Here is a 22351-nt window from a genome sequence, read left to right on the forward strand (position 1 = left end):
TCGCACTAATTGGTACGGTCCGGACAGTAAAAATATTATTATTTGTGCGATGGACAATGTGACATCGAATATATCTCGCTACTAAGCTGCGTCCGATGGTTCGGCCGTACCAAATACGATCATGTGTTTAGACTTCCGCAGCACGTGAGTCCCGTCAGCTAAATAAATAACTTTTATCTATTAGCTTATTCTATAAATTATCATAGTAGCCTGTATTCGTAATTATGGTAAATATATCAAAAAATGCCATTAAAAGCATAAACTCATTAATTACAAATCAAAAATATTGATTATGAACCTCAATGATGTATAGAACGTCATTGATGAACCTTATCAAAAATATATACCAAATTTATAAATTTGAGAACTCAAAATATATAAGCAACAATATATGTAATAATGTATCTAATGCACGTAAACGAAAAGAATAGTGGGAACAAATACCTTAGAATGACATAATACTTCTAACAACTACCGTACTAATAAAAATAAAGCTTTATTTTACATCAACAATCCACTTATGTTACTTTTTCACTGGAGTCTTCATGCTTGTGGTTGGAGGCTCCGCTCATCATTATATGACATTCATAAGTGTTCGTACAGTCAAAACACGGTTTTTGGGACTCACGTCCCCAATCCGAGCAAGGCTCGGTAGTCTGGATATTATATCTATAGCGATCAATGAATATATTTGCTCTTTCTACATAATACATCAAGTTCACGGTTCATCTGACACTAATGACATACTCAGTTTTAAGTTGACAATTGTTGAATCGACATTTTGTTGACAAATTAAATAGGACAAATTTATGTCGATTGTGTCTTAGAAAATAAGATAAAGAATAATTTTCACTTTTGGTTTTTCTCATTATGTTATAATGAAGAAAGAGGACGTATAGAAACAATTGTGGAGCATGTATGAAAGTACTTGTGGCGCGGCGGCTACCGGACAGTGTGGGAAGCCGCAGCGCGAAGCTGCTTGCACATCGCGTGAGCCTCCGTCGGCGCCTGCTGAGCGGGATTATAGTGGATTTGACATTGTCAAGGCTACGCAGTACGGTGCTTACAGCAGAGTCAAGGAACTGGTGGAAGCCGGCTGGGATGTCAACCAGCCTGATCATGAAACTGTCACGCTCTTGCACTGGGCGGCCATCAACAACAGGTTGAACTTAAGTTACTTTTTATTTCTGTATAACAATCATTTTATAAATATGTTAGGCTTTATATAGAGATTTTCACATTGTGGTGTATTTTATTATGGCTATGTTCATCCAGTCATACACAGATCTATCATAGAAATGCAATGCAACAAGTTATTTAACACATACTGCAACATATTAGGTCATACATACAACAATAATATATAAATGTAACTACATTTTTTTGGATAAAAAAATAAATATGTGTAAACTTTTAAGTAAAGACATACCTGGGTATTATTTAGCTGAAATTGTCATTCATTTGGCTTGTTTACTGCTACTAAATGTGTTACTATACAATTTCTCTACCTCTGTTAGCACCCAGGATGACAGGTTACTTACAGGATAGGATGATTGCTGAGGTCAAATTAACTGTTAAGCTGTAGACTACAGGGAATGCTTCCTCAATGGCATTGATTCAAGAGTTTCCTGAGGTTGTCATTTTTGTTATCAAGTGATGATTTTAGGTCTTTCATAGCTTTATTAAAGTAAGCTTTATTTGAATGATGTCACTATTACTGCAAGTTCTGTCTTAGATGCTGTTTCTCAGCTATTTTCTTATTGATCTCTCAGAGGTTTTGCATGTTTTTGGAGAACTTTTCCACGCTGCTACTTGAAGAAGGTTTGTTATGTACAAACCTCATCAATGTCTTCAATTGTTTTCAGACTTCTCTGGTTAATATGGTTATAAATATAAGAGTGGAAGCTCCCTCAATCATTTTTTCTATTCCAAGAAATGTAGATCTACCAGCTAGGACTATTTTGTGTACTATCAAAGAAAATCTGAAGCTTTGTGCAAATCAATTCCTGCAGTTAAAGAGAGTGGCTCAATGAAAATGCTTGCGGTCCCGATGAAAATTACTGAACTATTCTTTCACTAATGCAAAATTTTTCAAAATTGAAAAGCACTGCAACAAACAAAATGATAAACATGGAAGATAGGACAAACTAGTGTCAGGGTCACATGATGTTAAGTAATCACCACCACGGATATTATCTTGCAAGACAGAGGAATCACAGGAGTGTTTATGGTCTTTCAGAAAGGTGTAGGTGCATTGAAGGTACCCATATTGTATTATCCTTGAAATAATGCACAAGAAAGCTGATATTGAGCATTGCACGAACTTGCGATTTGTAGAGCTAAAGAATGTGAGCCATCTCTATTTATCTTATGGAATTGTAATTTCGGGACCCAGTATTCCTATCCTAGTAGCTTTAAGGCAAGTGTTTTTGACGAGTGGTGACAAGACAAATGGGGTTTTCGACAATCCCATCCATACTCTCTTGGGAAACACATTGATACATGGCGGGCGAGGATCTGACTGTGAATTGGAATAGGTTAATTCTACAGCATTCCGGAACAATATCTATAACCTAACGAATAAAAGAAACCAGCTTCTTTTGCCATGATTTGCAGAGAATGACCTGCGTAGCCCGTCTATACGGCATCTCCACTACCTACTGTCATCCATATAGCAGTGCCTGTTGGTGGCGTCCAATATATAATTGATTTGTAGGAGCAACAGTGTATTAGATAGCACACAGCCTTAGAGAATTCCAGCATTCACGTGGTTTGGGCTCCAGCAATAACTGTTGACTTTGACCTGTGTGCCGTGCCCAGTGAGAAAGCTGGTGGTCCACTTAAAAGTTATTGGAAAAGTGCATTATGGTCTTTATGGTTCTAGTTCACATTCGACCATCAATTGGTTCATGTGTACTCAAAACAGTTAACCATTTTAGGATTTTTTTAAATAATTTTATCATGCAATCAGTCAAGAGACTATGAACAGATGTGTTCTGAGATTATTGGCGATCAGAGTAATTTCCTCATTAGGAATTTCTCTATATTTAATCATGGCTGTCTAGTATTAGTCTTTTCAGTGTGCACATTGGCTCAGGAAAAGTTAATTGCACAGCAAGTTGATTTGGTTTTGGCCATCTTTTTGTTTTTGTATTGAATTTTGGTGTTACAAATTTCCTCTTTTACTGTGACATTTACTTTTAATATTTATTTTGCTATCTATTTATAGGATTTCAGAAACTCTTAGAAACCATGGTGCATTTGTGTTTTCTTTCAGGATTGTAGGTCTGACATCTTTGTATTATACTGATATTGAAGTACTTGCAGAGCCCCACAGTTGAATTCCATAGATTCATATTGGCTGAAAGATTGTCATATATATATAGCAACTTATACCAGTGACAGACTGGAGTTCCTTCCTGACATACAATAAAAACTCCTGTATTTAATATTTATTTCATCCCTCTTAGTGTGCTTGTATTTTCTCCATGTTGATGTTGATTTCTCTCGGATGACTTTGCATACTCTGTAGCGCAGCACAGTTGAGCAGATAGCTCAACTGTGCTGTGTTCTTTTCTAAACCTAAACTGGTAGTTAGGTATAATGGATCTGTTCTGGAGCTCTGGAGTAAGACCTTTTCAAATAATTTTTAAAATTTATTGTAGTAGGCGTTACTTTGGGGAAATCCATAACTATCTAAATGTTTTGAGTTTTCCTTAGTGTTGAGTCTTGTGCCAGAGTTTGGCAAGTCAACATGTCTTAAGAATGGCTTGTGTAGAGGGGAAACATGTGTTGAATTGTTTAACACAAATTTTGGCGGAATTAACACTAAAGAAAATTCAAAATATTTGGATTAAACAATTTTGAATTTATTGGATATAGGTCTGTGGGCGTTTATGTCATGGCTTGGCTTTCCCGGTTTTTGGATCATTATTACTTGGGATACCTTTCATCATAACAAGGTAGATGATAGCTTTTCTTGGGACTTCTATGAGTACCTTTTTGTTGATTAAATTGAAGCCTGGAGCTTTATTGTCCGCCATTAGCCTAATACCACCATTTACAGAGGTAAAATGAAAGAATGACATGAAAGAATTAATGTTAGTGGGTTTTATAGGAAAATCTAACTGATAGTCTTGGAGCAATACATTTTCTATTTCTAATCCATTTGTTTCTGGATCAATCTGCTTTTTCTGCTTTGATCTGCCCCTATTCATTTGAACTTTAATTTTAATAGGAGGTTTTTTTTCAACAGGATGACTGACGACGAACTCTCCAAAGTGAATAATTAGTAGTACTCGTTGCAGATATCAGGTGTATTTCCAGGTTTCAATGCAGTTTCTTTCCCTTTAGCTATTGCGTTCTTCAGCGTTTTAATGCATTTATTGAATTACATAAAACCATTTTAGGATTAATTGAAAACACATTTTTTTTATTGTCTCGTTCGGCAACTATAATGACCTGTACACGCAGTTTCACAGTAGGTTTGTGTTGTTGCTGCAGGCGAGATATTATCGAGTACCTGGTGTCGAAAGGCGCGCGCGTGGATGCCATCGGAGGCGAGCTGCAATCGACGCCGCTGCACTGGGCCGCGCGGCAGGGCCACCTGGAGGCCACGGTGCTCCTGGTGCGCGCCGGCGCCAACCCCGGCCTGCGGGACGCCGAGGGCTGCGGCTGCGTGCACCTGGCGGCGCAGTACGGGCACACGGCCGTGGTGGCGTACCTGGTGGCCCGCGGCGTGGCGCCCGACGGGCCCGACGCGGCCGGCATGACGCCGCTCATGTGGGCCGCGTGGAAGGTGACGGCCGTGGACCCCACGCGCCTGCTGCTCTCGCTGGGAGCCTCGCCCGCGCCGCAGGACACCGCGCACGGGAACACCGCGCTGCACTGGGCCATCCTCGCGCGGAACTCGACCGCCATCTGCACGCTCGTGCTCTACGTGAGTCGCTTATCATCATCAGCACATTTTTTTATAACTAGTTGACCCGACAGACGCTGTTCTGTATATAATAAATATTTTTTTTTTTATGAATTTATCAGTAATATATCATAACATCAAAACTTATTTCGTAAAATATACACCCTGCTGTCGTAATGAAATTGTTTCACAGCAGAACTGTCAAACCGTGCGCCAATAAATTCTCTCATAGAAATTATGTATGGACACATCAAAGGAAAAACAAATTTGTTGTTTTTATTTAATTTAGCAGCATTTTCCTATTTATTCACCTTCTCTGGACTTACACAAATAATTCAAGACCAAAATTAGCCAAATCGTCAAGCCGTTCTCGAGTTGTAGCGAGACTAGCGAACAGCAATTCATTTTTATGTATATAAATAATAAGGGCTATTACAATGCAGTGCTACTCAGGATTCTTGACAAACCCAAAAATTCTGAGCGGCACTAAAAACTTCGCTCGTCAACCTTGAGACATAAGATGTTAAGTGTCATTTGCCCAGGTTCTCGAGGGTGCAGCGAACGAATTTGAAATCATTTTTAAAATCCAAGATGGCCGCCACGCAAAATTATGATTTCAACAATATGGATATCATATCCGAGGTTCTCGAGGGTACAGAGAACGAATTTGGGATCATTTTTGAAATCCAAGATGGCCGCCGCGTAAATATATCATTTCTACAATATGGATATCGAATCCGAGGTCTCGAGGGTGCAGAGAACGAATTTGGGATCATTTCGTAAATCCAGTGTCTATATGTGCCAGTAAAGTGTCACAAAAATTTAGGACGTTTTTTCCAAGAAGAGGGAGAGGGAGATTGAGATAGAGTGAGAGAAGGCGAACGTAGGATGAAGCAAATGGCACCGCTAATAAGTAGAACAGCCTCCCTACTAGAGTTATATTGTACAGGTTCAGCGCGCGGACGCGAAAACGTAGAACATCTTCCCCAGTAACTTTGTATCGTGCAGGTTTAGTGCGCGGAGGCGAAAAAGTTTAATATCTTCCCTACCAGCGTTGTATCGTGCAGATTAAGCGCACGGCTGCGAGTAAGTAAAACATCTTTCCTCCTAACGTTGTATCGTGCAAGTTTAGCACGCGGCCGCGACTAAGTAGAACATCTTCCCCACTAGCTTTGTATCGTGCAGGTTTAGTGCTCGGATGCGAAAAAGTTGAACATCTTCCCTACCAGCGTTGTATCGTGCAGGTTAAGCGCACGGCCGCGAGAAAGTAAAACATCTTTCCTCCTAACGTTGCATCGTGCAAGTTTAGCACGCGGCCGCGACTAAGTAGAACATCTTCCCCACTAGCTTTGTATCGTGCAGGTTTAGTGCTCGGATGCAAAAAAGTTGAACATCTTCCCTACCAGCGTTGTATCGTGCAGGTTAAGCGCACGGCCGCGAGTAAGTAAAACATCTTTCCTCCTAACGTTGTATCGTGCAAGCTTAGCACGCGGCCGCGACTAAGTAGAACATCTTCCCCACTAGCTTTGTATCGTGCAGGTTTAGTGCGCGGATACGAAAAAGTTGAACATCTTCCCTACCAGCGTTGTATCGTGGAGGTTAAGCGCACGGCCGCGAGTAAGTAAAACATCTTTCCTTCTTATGTTGTATCGTGCAAGTTTAGCACGCGGCCGCGACTAAGTAGAACATCTTCCCCACTAGCTTTGTATCGTGCAGGTTTAGTGCTCGGATGCGAAAAAGTTGAACATCTTCCCTACCAGCGTTGTATCGTGCAGGTTAAGCGCACGGCCGCGAGTAAGTAAAACATCTTTCCTCCTAACGTTGTATCGTGCAAGTTTAGCACGCGGCCGCGACTAAGTAGAACATCTTCCCCACTAGCTTTGTATCGTGCAGGTTTAGTGCGCGGATGCGAAAAAGTTGAACATCTTTGCTACCAGCGTTGTATCGTGCAGGTTAAGCGCACGGCCGCGAGTAAGTAAAACATCTTTCCTCCTAACGTTGTATTGTGCAAGTTTAGCACGCGGCCGCGACTAAGTAGAACATTTTCCCTACTAGCGATGTACTTTGTACGCACGCCATTTTTTTTTTCGGGTTTTTTTTTCTTGCATCTATCTATAAATTTAGGTGCTATAACCATGTATGTATTAATTCGTATGTGTCAAAATTTCACTGACTGTATAAGTATTTTGTTATTTTTATCTTATCTCTTGCAATTTTTATTTCTCGGTCTTAAAACCTACGCCGTGCCTGCCTTTCGTTTTTCCATTACAGTTTAGTTGGTAACCTTTTCGATAATAAATCATGTGATCTGACCAAGATTTACGAACTATGCATCACTCAAACAGTTTTCTCAGTTGGAAATGCGCTCGGATGGAACCCGAGAGGTCGCGGTTTCGAGTCCCGCATTGTTACAAAGTCAATTTAATTAATCTTCATCCTCATACTCTTTCAGGGAAATGCTAATCTGGAGATCCCGAACCAGAGAGGCGCCACGCCCCTCGCCATGCTGCAGAGTAACCTTGGTGCGGTGTGGATAGGAAGCAAGGTGGCCGAGAGAGTGAAGGAGTTGTCTACCTCAAGAAATAACTGTTTGCGAAGAATTACATATGATAAGGTATCATCATCAACATTATTTCAACTGGAAGATGTCCACTGCTGGTCAAAGGCCTCCCCCAAAGATTTCCACGACGATCGGTCCTGCGCTGCTCTCATCCAACGTACTCCGGCGATCTTGACTAGATCGTCAGTACGTTCCATCTTGTGAGGGACCTACCAACACTACATCTTCCGGTATGTGATTAAACATGAGGCATAATTTATTTTTATTTTATGCAACATTTAACAACATTATGGTACTCTAATGAGTATAAGTAGTTATACTAGCAATGTTTGGTTCAGTGTATGAGCCTTTTAGCCAAAGTTTTCGTAGCTCTCTTGATATTTTTGCCGCAACACTGGAACATCAGGAACCCTCAATATGACCCGTAAAAGGTACTCTAAATTGCGCGTAGTACCTTAACCAAGTCGGACTGCGACACCGTCGCGCACAGCATATTCGTATGAGAACCGTGTGTAGTGCATTTAGTATAAAAGTCCCCTTGTTCGAACATCGAATAATTATTCTAATGATGTAATTTAGGTCGATTAGCTATTCGCCCGATCAGCAATCTTAACAGTTGAGCAATTCACTCACAGCAGCGACCGAGTGCTCTCATTCATATCAGCTCATATATAGCCCTAATTTAGCAGCATTTTAATAAAGTCATAGTTAAAATTTGCATAGTTATTCTCTATCTAGTAGCGACCTAATACAGTCCATTAAGTAATACGTAAACCGTACACCCCTTATGTCTAATTTATATGTTGTTTAAACATTTAAAACGCCCAGTTTCTATAGAAATACGAGAGCTATTTTTTCTTGTAAGAGCCATCAAAATATCACCAGTAGTTTAGAATCAGTAGCAGTTTTAAAGTGAAAAACAGTTTCTTTTCAATAATTTTTATTACATAGTATTTTACATTTACCAAATATTTAAACGCTCAAATTGCAGATCATAAAATCAGTCCCTTATAAATATTTTTTAAATCTCCCAGTAAACTTATTACAGAGCATTAGGTCCTCTCAGATAAGATGGATGGGGTTGTGATGGAAAGATTTTCACTTTTTTTCGCCTAGCCCTGATAAAGTATTTCGTCCCAATAACTGTCTGTAACAGGGAAATATTTTAATAATGTTAAGTGGTAGAGCTCAGCATTCATAATTCACAAAAGTTTAAGGATTTTTTTTATAATAAGTGAAGAGAGCCGCTAGCTGCTAGAAGTTCAACTTGTGGTAAACCCTGTCCTAAAAAAGAGAGATGTTCGCGCTATATATCAGCTTGGTTATAGACAGTCACTCAAAGAAAAGTTTAAAGAAATACGTATTATGACTGTTCATTGTCAGTATATTTATTACAATTTAATATACTTTAACAAATATTGTCACCTTTTTGCTCTTAATAGTGACTTTCATTATTATAACACTAGAAATAAGGAGTTGCTTGTAACTATTTCTAGCAGACTTCATAAGATACATAATAGCTTTAAGGGTAACTGTATACACTTTTATAATAAAGTCCCAGCCACTGTTCAGGTATTATCTATAATCTATCTATAAATATATATAAAAATGAATTGCTGTTCGTTAGTCTCGCTAAAACTCGAGAAGGGCTGGACCGATTTGGCTAATTTTGGTCTTAAATTATTTGTGGAAGTCCAGGGAAGGTTTAAAAGGTGAATAAATATGAAAGTGTTCGGAATTAATAAAAACATCAATTTTGTTTTCCTTTGATGTGTCCCCCGTCGTTCGATATTTGTTTTGTATGGACAGTTTGACAGTTCTGCTGTAAAACAATTTCATTACAACAACAGGGAGCATATTTTACGAAATAATTCTTGATGTTATGATATATTATTGACAAATTCATAAAAAACATTATTTTATTTATTACTAGCTGATACCCCGCGATGTCGTTCGCGTACGTATTTTTACACCTTGGGTTAAATTACTGGACTTTTAGTAGGGATCCCTAATTCTTTTGAAAATGTTTTATAGCCTATAACACTCGGGGATAATGTAGCTTCCCAACAGTGAAAGAATTATTCAAATCGGTTCAGTAGTTGCGGAGCCTATTCAATGCAAACAAACAAACAATCAAATCTTTCCTCTTTATAATATTAGTAGAGATATACAGAACAACGTCTGTCGGGTCAACTAGTCTATAAATAAATAAATTATATATTATATAATGTAGCTTCCCAACAGTGAAAGAATTATTCAAATCGGTCCAGTAGTTGTGGAGCCTATTCAATGCAAACAAACAAACAATCAATCAAATCTTTCCTCTTTATTATATTAGTATAGATATACAGAACAACGTCTTGTCGGGAACAACTAGTCTATAAATAAATTTAAATGTTTTATTAAACAATGGCTCTGTCGTAAATTCTTCTACTCCACAGCTGAATATCTGAGCTGATCTGACAGACTAGATTATGTTATTATTTTATAGCAATAAAAATGACAGTACAGTATTGTATATTTTATTAAAAAGAGCGCAAAAAAATAATGCTCGGAGAGTTTCTTACGCCGCTTCTTCTCCCTCAGAGCTCCATTTGTTTCATTGAAATCAATTTTGAGATATAAATAAATGCCTTTTACAATGGAGGATTCAGGATTAGGATAGGGATTCATAAAAATTAAAAATTCTGAGCAATACCGCGCTCAAAGCGCTCGACATCGAATGAAATTTAATTAATTTTTATAAACCCATAAATCAAACCAAATATCGCACACTGTTTATTAAATATTATTTTAGAACATTGCAAAAGTATAAGAAAACGTACAGTAAATTAATATTATTTCATTTGTTTGTAAAATTATAATTTGAAAAATTTTAAGATTGTTCACATTTTTTCACCTTTTCACTATTTATTGACGGACATGATTTGATTCGAGTAGAAGGAAGTATTAATGCTTTGTGTGTTACATTGCTTGAAAGGGCAAGTAAAAGGCCCTAGTAGGGGCTTTTATGTAATCTATCATTACCCAACTACTATTGGGTACACCTAGATGTACACAGATAAACACCAGACAAATTAATGTTGTTTAATTTTATCCAAAGTGCTTGGATAACACTAGTTATACCCAAATAAACCTATGTTTACTTAACCTTCTAGAATTACTCATAACATCTACAATTGATTGAATAATACAATAAATTATTTAAGTAATGATAATATTACAGAATACAATTTAATGACTATCTAAATTTACAGTTTTTAATAAACACATTAAGTTTTTAAGTAAATAAACAATTATTTGTAAATTGTTACAGAAATTTAGATGGTGGTGTGTTGTGACAATTCCATTTCTGGCATTCTATTTGACCGGCATGTTGGTGGAACTGGACGCTCCCATCTACCTGAAGGCGTTCCTGCTGGTGTGTCTGTACTCGGTGCTGCATGTAGTTACAAACTTCCTCTTTGATGATGAACTGAAGAATATATTTCCCCTTTGTGTTTACTTAGCAACTAAGGTATGTGTAACTTGGCATCTGTGTATATCTATTTGTTTTTTTTTTTTAAATAAGGGATGAGACGAGCAGGACGTTCAGTTGATGATAATTGATACCCCTTGCCCATTACAATGCAGTGCCACTCAGGATTCTTGAAAAACCCAAAAATTCTGAGCGGCACTACAATTGCGCTCGTCACCTTGAGATATAAGATGTTAAGTCTCAATTGCCCAGTAATTTCACTAGCAATGGCACCCTTCAGACCGAATCATATTAATGTTTATACATTACTGCTTCCCGGCAGAAATAGGCGCCGTTGTGATACCCATAAACTAGCCGGCGTCCAGTGCAAAGGTGCCTCCTACTGGCTCTACCGCACCAATGTATATAAGGCCATCCTCCTCACTATGTATGTATTGTGGTGTGTGTGTCGACAGACGTGGTTCTACATCACGTGGGTGGTCGTGATCGCCAGCGAGGTGAGCGCGGGCGCCACGGTCGGCTTCCTGCTGTGCTCGGCCATGCTGTGGCACACGTTCCTGCGCTCGTGGCGCGCCGACCCGGGTGTCATCACCGCCACGCGCCAGGAGAAGATGCGGGTACTCTCCACCTACCACACCTCATACACACACTCCACTAATACTTTTCACCGCTTCATTATACTATATACATAGAAGTATTTTTCATGGTTGTCAAATTACCTTTGCGGTTACAATTATAATAGCAACTAAGTCTATCTAAATCGGCTTGCAGTTTGGAACAATCTGAATTATCTTTGATTGTCATAAAGATTTAGTATCATCAATATACATCAGGAACTTTGCATAATGAAACATTAATTTATATCATAAAGATAGCAAGCATATAAAAGGGGACCCAGAATCGAGCCTTGATGGACACCCGATGGTATATGATTACAGTCTGAGCAGTAGCCTCCTGCTACTACAGCTTGGGAACGATTTTGTAGGTACGATTCCATCCATCTCAGAAGGTTACCTCGAGTACTCAATTCATAAAGCTTATGCAAGAGAATAACATGTTGCACTTGATCGAATGCCTTCTCAAAGTCTGTGTATTTTACATCGATCTGAGAGCCACCATCATTGACACAACATAGTCCATAAAACAGCCAAAATTAGTAGTTGTAGAACGCCCCTTCATGAAACCATGTTTCACTTTAAAATAAATTGTTTAGATTTGAAAGGTTTTACTTATTAATAACTCAATCGTTTATTTTTGTTTTATCTTGTGGAAACCTGCATAAAACACATGATACTGAGCATGCTGCCTCTAGTGTATACAAAATGTCGGCGGCGTGGCGCATGTGTGTTAATTTATTTTCATATTCGAATACGTGACGGCTTGCAGACGATCATCGATCTGTCGGAGAGCTCGGGCGGCGGCGGCGGGTTCGACGCGGCGCGGTTCTGTTCGGCGTGTCTGGTGCGGCGGCCGCTGCGTTCCAAGCACTGCTCCGTGTGCAACCGCTGTGTGGCCAGGTTCGACCACCACTGTCCCTGGGTCGCCAACTGCATCGGTGAGTTGTTGCATCACTCATTTAAGTACCTGTATCTAGTTTTTAGCCGGGAGACAGGGCATTAGCAGTGCATCTCCTCCGCGATCGGTCTTGAGCATCTCTCTTAATTTCAATCCAGATTTTTCCGATGTCTTTCGCTTCATCTATGACAGGCCCGGTTTGCTTTGGACGGGCGCGTTTGCGTTTTGTTGTATATATAAACTTACAATATAACTTATGGTCATCATAATTTTAGTTATATTTTTATCATAGACCTTTAAGAGACCATGAGCTTTCTGATTAGGCCATATACATACATCACAAGAAGATTTTCTCAGGTTCCCGAACGCTGCCCATCCGAGTTGGATTCAGTGGATTATTTGTCTGAATACTTAAACTGAATTACTTTTAATGAAAAAGTGAGATGAAAAATGTTAACAAAGCATATGAAGTGGAGCTGTATTAAGTTAGTGTTCGCGTGCGCAGGCGCGAAGAACCACCGGTCGTTCGTGGGGTTCCTGGGCAGCCTGGTGGTGATGTGCTCGTGGATGGTGTGGGGCGGCGCCCAGTACTACGGCGCCCGCTGCGGCGCCTCGCCGGCCGCCTGGCCGCGCTGCAACGCCTGGCTGGGCTGGGTGCTGCTCAACGCGGCCTTCCACCTGTTCTGGGTGAGCGTGCTGGCGGCGTGCCAGCTGTACCTGCTGGTGTGTCTGGGCATGACCACCAACGAGCAGCTCAACCGCAGCCGGTACGCGCACTTCGCGGCGCGCGGCGGCCGCTCGCCCTTCTCACGCGGCCCGCTCAAGAACCTGATGGCCTTCCTGCGAGACACCGAGCAGCGCGACCACCGCCCCGACCTCGACGACTCCTGCGACGACCAGGACGCGCGCCCCTTCATGCGCGACGACCGGCACTATGTCTAGGCTGCGGTCGGTACGGACTGCCGACTGGTACAACTCTACAGCCAGATACATTGAGGCGCATTCAACCCTATGTCTCCAGCCCGGCACCTAATATTGTACACTGTGACACAGAATAATTCCTTTCATCATTTTGTTAACTGACAGTTATCAAGCTCTCTAGCATATAATGCCTGACAGACTGAGCTTAGGAATCACATCCACATATTATGTCAATTATGCTTACAATGTTCTGCTTTGAGTTCATCAGCTCCAGGCAACATTTTTCTCAAGCAGAGTCTAAGCCATGCAAATGTTTTTTTTTACATATAAATACTGAATGATTTATTTCTTTATTTAAGCATATATATTTTATTTTGGAGATTTATATATTGGAAAGTGATTTCTCCAAAATTTTCCTGGTTTACCTTATTCTAAAGCATAAACTGATTAACACAGTTTTCACTTAATGGTGGCTAACCCTACCACCAGCTCACATTAAAGCTTTGCCAATGAAATGTATTTTAACTAAGGGTGAGTAATAAAGTGTTGCATTATTTTATATCTACTTATGACACACCAAAATGTTAGCAATGAAATGATATTATATTTATTCTGTCATAAAATATCAAAGAAAATAAATGTGGGAAATAGAACAAGTGATAACGGCTGGTGTGGCAATACCAAAGAGGATGTAAATATTACATACTAAGAAGTGGGATTGCCTAAGTAAAAATCGAAACTGATTTTTGTATGAAATGCAGTGAGATTTGAAATAAGTTTGAAATTGTTATAGCTACCGACGAAGTAAAATCCGGCTAAGTTTGAAAGCGAATAGTTGCTTTAAATCACTGACCTGTATAAATACCACTGGACAGGCTGTTCCATATGTTTGACAGCAAATTTTTTTTGCCTATTTGAAGCGCCACTCGCGAGTGTCCAGAGAACTAATTTTGACGTATAATACAAATGGCTGCGAAGAAACGTTTAATACTCTGAAGTATTTTTGCAATTTGAATTAATTTTGTTAGTTTTCCGTGTTATTTATACTTCAAATATCAACTTAAGAAAGTACACATTTTTTTTTGTAAATAGTTTCCCACCATCTATCGATTTTTGCTGAGGTTGTCTTCAATAGTTTAAGTATCGCATACTCTCGCAACATGGCCAACAGCGCCAAAATGGCGAATATCAAACAGTCACAAAAGCACTTTGACAGCCGCCAGTCCAGTGGTATATAGTAGAGGTCAGTGCTTAAACCGTAGTGGATTTCGGCTATATCAGTTGTTTATAAGATCATAGCCGTCGCACATAGGTAGATTTCGCGAATTTAGGCGGTCAAAAACATTTTACTGTGTTAACAGCTTTTAAATGGGGTTTTAGTAATTAAAAGAGGTTATTATAAAATGAAACACTCTATGGAGTAAAACAAAAATTTTTAATAAATTATTTACTAAAAATATATATAAATATTAAGATTTTAATAAAAAATTATATTATTATGTTGTCTCAGCGGAGTAATTCACGGGACGATGCCCGGTCCTTTGAGAGGCTTGCATGGGTCCAACATGTAGAGGCCGTTTGAGACTTTTAACTGTATAAAATATATATATATATTTACCTATATAACTAAATATATATAAAAAAATCTAAATAAGTATACTAATTTGAAAAAAAATAAGACATTTGATATTTACAAAATAATTTTATTCCATTGTATATCATAAAAAACAAAAAAAATAAAACATTTTATAAAAAGTTATTCATCTTCAGAAAAAGATGTGTCGGAGTCCTATATTTAATTTTCGGTCTCATTTGGATCCCCAGGCAACATCATTGCAATAGTTTCGCTTAAAAAAGATTTATGTGAGGTTTTCCTGATTGGCCTCAAACTACTTAACAATGGATCTGATGATAATAATAATCTATGAAAAATATCTAAGTTGCACTCTTCGCGCGAAAACTTTCTCGCGTAATTGAGCCTGTAGGTGCGAAAGTGTTTGTTGCGTGCCTCTGCCGCTTCTTCTGACAGCTGTCCTATCGGCAGCAATGCATGTTCGATGATGCTTTCACCGTGGATTAAAATCTTATGCATTATTGGCGTCATGGGGTGCCATCCATAAAGATCAACATATAACTTTGCTGTATCCAAAGCGTAGTTATTATATTTAGAAACATCAATTTTATGGCCACTACTAATCACCTCTAATATAACCTTCAACCTATGGACAACTTCATGGTTAATGCCTGTAATCTCAGCAGCCAATTTAGTGTCTTCAAAAAAGCGTCTACTGGTATTCCCATCATTTGTGTTACCAAAGTTAGCTTTAGGCATATCAACTAAAAGGCCGGTTTCTGTTCTGAATCTTTCTTGAATTTCCCTTTTTCTTTGTTCTTCTAACAACTTTTCCTCTGGGGTCCTCCTTTCTCTGTACTTTTTTACGGGTAATTTATATGCTGAATGCAAAATGCTTTCAAAAAGCCGTATCCTGGTGTGTAAATTAGAGATTCCAAACTCGAGAGCTTCGGGACATTTTACTACATTATTTTTACTAAGATCATTGAAGTCTTTTGATGTCGCTCCACATATAAAACACCGACTTGTTGAAGAAGTGTTTGTAGCTGCGTTGCATACTTTGCCGTCAATCATCGTCATTTTCATAATATGCCGAAACGTATATTCGTTAGAATTAATATCAACTTTTGTTGCGGTCAAGCGCTTTTGTGCATTTTCTACATATGCTATTTCTTCTCTAGTGATATTTGTTGATTCTTTCACGAAGCGAAATCTAATCGGTCGGCAAAATCGTGGTGACGAAGGTGTAGGATTCTGCCATACAACCTTTTTGCCCTGTTCTCCACAGACAATTTGGATTGGAACAAAAGAACTCAAGAATATATTTGCATCAGAGTCGGCATCTTCTGTAAATTTCTGCTTATACCGCGTTTGTTGTGAGCCGTCACAACCCCATTTCAATATAATAGTTAATGATTGTCTTTCATTAGAATTAGTGTTATCAAAACTTCTTCCAGGAATTTCGATAAGCGCGTAACGGTGTGATCAATTAGGCTTTGAAGGTCCATTTCCGCGCAGGTAGCCGTTACCCGTAAAGCCGATTTCGGCGGGTAACACTCTTGCTTCGCTTTCAACAAAAGGTCATAACAAGGGAAATGTCTTTTGTTTGTTGCTCTTATTATTTCATATTGCCTACGTGTGAGATCAGCCTCAACAAACATCTTAAGTGCTTCGAAGGGGGTCAACGGAGGGATAGCTTCATCAACCTTAGAATAAGCCTTTTTGTATTGACTGGCTTTTGTTGGCGAATTGGTTTCGTCCTTCAGGACTTTGGACACATTTCTTTTTCCATCTGATTGTAAAAGTACTTGCGCAGCATGGACTATTACTTCAGGGTCCACAGAAGAACGTATTTCTTCTGTTTTCCTTCTCTTGCTTCGCTCACTCAAATCGGCAAACGATTTACTTGGACGACCCTGGCGATGAGTTGTTTCAATCGGAATCTCAAAGGTTTCCACCTAACCAAGAACTATTATTTTTTTCGAAAAACTCTTTATTTTTATGTGCTTTCAACCATCTTTGTTTCATTTGCGATCTAACGTATGAAAATTTATGCTTAAGAGTTTTTTTATTGTCTTCTGTATCACCATAGCGCACCAGCAAGTAATTCTCTAAATAATCCAATTTCTCATCAAAAGAAGGTAAGTTTTGTCCCTGCATTAGGTCAAATAAATATTTTTTCGTCACTACCTTCACGCCAGAGGTATTTGATGACCCTAAAACGAAGACAACTATATTTTAGAAGCGTTAGAAAAAATAATTTTTTTTCTTGTTTTTTTACAAAAAATCTTTGATTAAGGATTTTTCCGAGATTTGCGGTTTCTAGCGGCAAATTTTTTGTTTACTATAATACTAAGACCCTGTTTATACCGTAAAAGAGAAGAAAACAGGTGGGATGGACCCTGAAGTATAATTAAAACTCTTGAGAAATCGAAAATCAATGATAAATTTGTACAAAAAACATCTTGTCTTACAAGTGAAAAAAAATATGACAATCTGTAATAAAACACCATTATTATATATAGTTTCAAAGATTCATACCTGAATTATGCGAATCCATCCTTTTCACTAAGGTAATTAACTTCACAAAAAAAATATGGACTTTGTAAGAGAAGTTGCACAGTGAGCGACGCGACGCGTCGAGAACTGTAACGTACACCGGGAACGGAGGTCAAGTTTCGACTATGTGTAAATAATTCATGGCACATGGCCCAAGGGTGGGGATAGTGAGGATAGATTCATGGAAGTGTCTTGTAACGGTACCGGTCAAAGTTTTATGGCTAAATTGACTTTGAAAAAATGACTTTTGGCCGCCTAAATCGTCGAAATCTACCTATGTGCGTCGTCTGTCAATCTATCAATGACTGCACATTTCATACAATCGAGTGAATCGCTTTTTTCTTAGAGAGTTTCGCTAGGCTGAGCAACACTGCTTTACATTTATAGCCACTCAGTAGACAGAGAGCTATTCAGCCACCTCTTTCATGCCCAAGCTTTAAAAATAGAACAATTTAACTGACTGACATGAAAACGTTTGTCTCCCTTTTGATTCTCCTCTAGTATAAATTACAATTGGGGCAAAAACCATTGACCGATCAGTATGTGTGGTCAACAATGATCAAATTTACTATTAAATATAAATTAGTTTTCAAGTGATGTATGGCTGTGCGTGAGAATGGCCGTAAGACAGAGCACCGCGTAGTTGTAATACAATGTAGTTTTATTTAGATGATGACGTACAAACGAACAACTGTCTAGCTTTACCTGTAAATATTAACTTTAGTTATTGTCGGTGTAATTTTTTGTTGTAATTATTTATGAATTAACAATAGTGATATAGTGTGCGTGTGTGTGTGTGTGTGTGTGTGTGTGACTTTATATAATTATAATCGTATATATTATTACATAACGTGCCTACATTATACTATAGCAAGTTACATAATATTTTAAGATTACAATTCATGCGTTATATAATGTATTTCGTTATATTTGGGATTTTCAGCTATATATGTATTATATTTAGCAGCCTTGTTGCTTATATCAATAAGGGTTTGTCTATGTCTTTCATATTATATAGTATAGTAAAGACATTTCAAACATCAACCTCAGTTACATGAGTGTTTTCGGTGTTGTATTATATAATAATAAAATAAATTATAAAGATATATTATAATGTTAAAGTTCGAATCAACAATTATATCAATATTAATATCAGAGATAAATAAGTGCTTACAAGAACGATTGTGTCATTATATGTACGGAGCGGATGTATTTATTTATGAATCGATTCTTAAATATAAACAAGACATTATGATACTGTCGTATTTTATTAGAATAATATCTTACTCTGTTATCTATTATAGTAATAAGGAGTATATGTATTACTGAATGCAGGTGACCAATTCATGAATATGGTATTGGTACTCAGACCTCTCTTTATGTGGATATAACTTTTTTTTATTAATTTGGCGTTATGTTGCGGAAATCAATAATTGTCCAAATGTTGTGATATTTATTGAGTGTAAATTAGTTTTATCTTTAATTAATTCGACAAGTGTTTCACCTTCTACACTCTTCAATTAGTCTCGTGTCAGAATTGGGCAAGTCAAAATCTCCTGTGGATGCCTAGTGTAGAGGCAAAACACGTGTCGAATGAATTAAAGATAGTCGTATCGGAATTTCCACTCAATAAAAATCACAACATTTGGATTATCACTTAATTGATAGAAAAAAGTTAATACTTTTATTATGAGTTCCGATGATGCTCTAATGAGGTTATGTGAAGTGATATACAAATAGATTAGGAATGCAACCGTCAGCCTAGGCCATAGGAGTATAAAAGGAAGCCCTCCCTGCCTGCCTTATATAATTTTATATACTGACAATATCATGGCTACAAAATAAACGAACCATTGTTAGACACTATCATACCTAATTATATTAATTTCGATGATTCTGTGTAATTTACAACGTACGGAATGATTTTTGTAAGGTTGAAGAAAAAATAGTGTTTAATAAGTAATTGAGTAGAACTTGTGATTACAAAAAGATGGTTATAATAATGTAGTAAAAACTAATTTATTAACAATTACTATTTATCTGAAGTTTACATAGAATAGTAGAACAACGGAAATACAAGTAAATAAATATATTTATTAAATTATTTAAATCATTCGGATACCAATCACTTTTTGCACAGAAAAACATAAAATTCTTCGTGTCCGACAGAGCTTGATGTATAGTCCGACAACTTCGTGCGCGACCGTCCCCCGGGGTGACAGGCGGGGGCGGGGTAATAAGACATCAGCGGGTAGCGGGTGGTGTTGCGGGGGAAGGGCTATGAGTGAGACTGCCGTAACCCGCTACCCGCTTGCATCTTATTAACCCATCCCGCCACCGTCTGTCACTCCATGGGACGGTCGGACTATAATCTGCTGTTTTTTCAGCTGCCTTGTTTATCTACTCGTAGTGTAGAAATATAAACAGGATGTATATCATTACAATCAATTAATCTTACTTATAATGGATACCTAATGGTACCTAAAAAAAATCGCGTACACCTTCCTTAAAGGCCGGCAGCTTCCTTTGATCCCTTTGGTATTACAAGAGAAAGTGGGCGGCGGTAATCACCTAACACCAGGTGACCTGATCGCTCGTTTGTCCTCCTTTTCCATGAAAAAATGGATATTTCGGTGTATTCGTAAGGTTCTTTATACTAATCGGCTATTGCTTATAAGACCTTGTGCACGTCTTCTGTTAAGCTAATAAAACACGACACTTCAGACGGAATTACATAGTCACTTGTATAAATATGTATATTCTTAAACGTCGGCAGTGTTCGTGTTAGAAATGTGTCAGTGTTTGATATTACAATGAGCAGCGGTGATCACTTCACTGTTTTTCCTCCTCTACCATAAAAATATTATTCTTATATATAATATTACATCTCATTTAAATCCACTAAACATGAAAGTTCTGTCAAATTTAATGTTTTTCAAGATGGCGGATTAGTTCAAGTATTATATAATAATATTTTCTGCCTTCTATCATTTGAGCAGTCATACAATACTATTTTAATTGTGATACTGTAATGTTAATAAGGTAATACCACTACATTAAGATGTCAGAATATTTCCTGCAATTTAATATACCTATATAAAATGTGTACGACTTCGTGTTTACTGTAGTGACGGAAAACATTTTCAAGGCTTTACAGCTTTCAATAAACAGTACACATGGATCTCGACTTTTGTGACTAATAATAGCTCATTATCTATTCTAAATTAATATGTAGGTCCTAGATTTATTGTATGATATTATAACATTTTGTTGTACAAGATACCAAATGCATTTTAAATTTTAATTAAATAAATTTTGAAGCATATTTATTTAATTTTATATGTATATATTAACTAGCTGGCCGGAAAATCGTTGTTCTTTGCATAATAAATAATATATGCTCCCTGTTGTTATAATGAAATTATTTCACAGCAGAACCACAGTAGACAAATCTACCAGTACGGAAAGTACCTAAAAACGTTCGAAATGACACACTCACACAAACATGCGCATCGACGAGGCCCCTAAGCGGTTTTCGCGGTCAAAGCGAGTCGAGTGTCACGTTGTTGTTTCCGCGATCTTTTTAAAAATGCTAGCGTATTGCGTGATATACGGCTATTTGAACTCGGCTCCATCAAATCTCTGGTTTTCGTTTTTTAAACTTTAAAGTAGTAGTCAAGCGGCCGCCATGGCCGCAACAAATTATCAACTTTTTCGTCACGCGTGTCGTTTTCATGGTTCTTAAGAGTGCTCAAACCGATAGTGCAAAGTGTAAGTCCAAGTTGGAGCTACATGAAATTCGAAATTATCCAGTTTTTTATCATGGGTGTTCTTTTCATGATTCTCGAGGGTGTTGAGCCGATAATGCTGGACTTTTGAAATAAAATTGTGTATTCACCGCCACTCCCGAAAATCTCGATGATACCCATTTTGATTTTATTGTACAAGGCGGATGTGACCGCCATCTTGGATCTTAAAATAGATATCATATTCGTTATTGACACTCCCGAAAACCTCGAAAATGATACCTATTTTAATGTTGTTTAAAAATATTACACAACAGTCATCATGTAGTATAATGTATAGCCAACATACGAGGGGAGGTCAAAAAGTTCGCGGAATGACTGGGAAAAAAGATGAAATGATACATTATGTTATTTTTCCTTTTCAATATATTCCCCCTTAACACGAATACATTTTTGGGATCTGGCATATAACTTATTAATACCGTCGAAAAAATAGGTTTTGTCTTGGGCGTCAAAATACGCCGAAATCGCCGACTTGACTTCATCATCGTCTCTAAATTTTTTTCCACGCAGCTCTTTCTTCATCTTTGGGAATAAATAAAAATCGCTAGGGGCCAGGTCTGGACTGTAGGGTGGATGGCGTAGTTGTTCAAAACCGCATCGATGAATGGCAGCCGTCGCAACATGACTCGTGTGAACGGGCGCGTTGTCGTGCAAAAGGAGTACACCTTTTGTCAGTTTTCCTCTTCTTTTTTCTTTAATAGCTTCTTTTAATCGGTCCAATAGGGAAGCGTAGTACTCTCCCGTTATAGAAACACCACGTTCTTTATAATCGATCAAAAGAATACCTTCAGTATCCCAAAAAATAGTCGCCATGATCTTTCCGGCCGATTGCGACACTTTAAATTTTTTTGGGGGTGGTGTGCCTTTTTTGTGCCACTGCATCGACTCCTGCTTTGACTCAGGCTCATAGTGGTGAACCCAAGTTTCATCACCGGTTACAATTCGGGCCATAATTTCTTCCCTAACTTCTCCACAGCGGTCCAAATACTCGCGGGAACAGTTGACGCGCTCACGTTTT

At 38.2% G+C, this 22351-nt stretch overlaps 1 protein-coding gene across 1 annotated transcript; it reads left to right on the plus strand.

Annotated features, from left to right (window-relative positions):
- Nucleotides 1–784: 784 nt before the first annotated feature.
- LOC126975861 (palmitoyltransferase Hip14) lies at nucleotides 785–20849 on the plus strand. Its single transcript, XM_050823935.1, has 7 exons — nucleotides 785–1162; nucleotides 4504–4939; nucleotides 7371–7532; nucleotides 10795–10995; nucleotides 11412–11573; nucleotides 12343–12511; nucleotides 12977–20849. The coding sequence occupies exons 1-7, from the start codon at nucleotides 915–917 to the stop codon at nucleotides 13411–13413; spliced, it is 1815 nt and encodes a 604-aa protein (XP_050679892.1). The 5' UTR covers nucleotides 785–914; the 3' UTR covers nucleotides 13414–20849.
- Nucleotides 20850–22351: the final 1502 nt, after the last annotated feature.

Source organism: Leptidea sinapis, chromosome 38, assembly GCF_905404315.1.
Source record: "Leptidea sinapis chromosome 38, ilLepSina1.1, whole genome shotgun sequence".
In the NCBI taxonomy this organism is placed as follows: Eukaryota; Metazoa; Arthropoda; class Insecta; order Lepidoptera; family Pieridae; genus Leptidea; species Leptidea sinapis.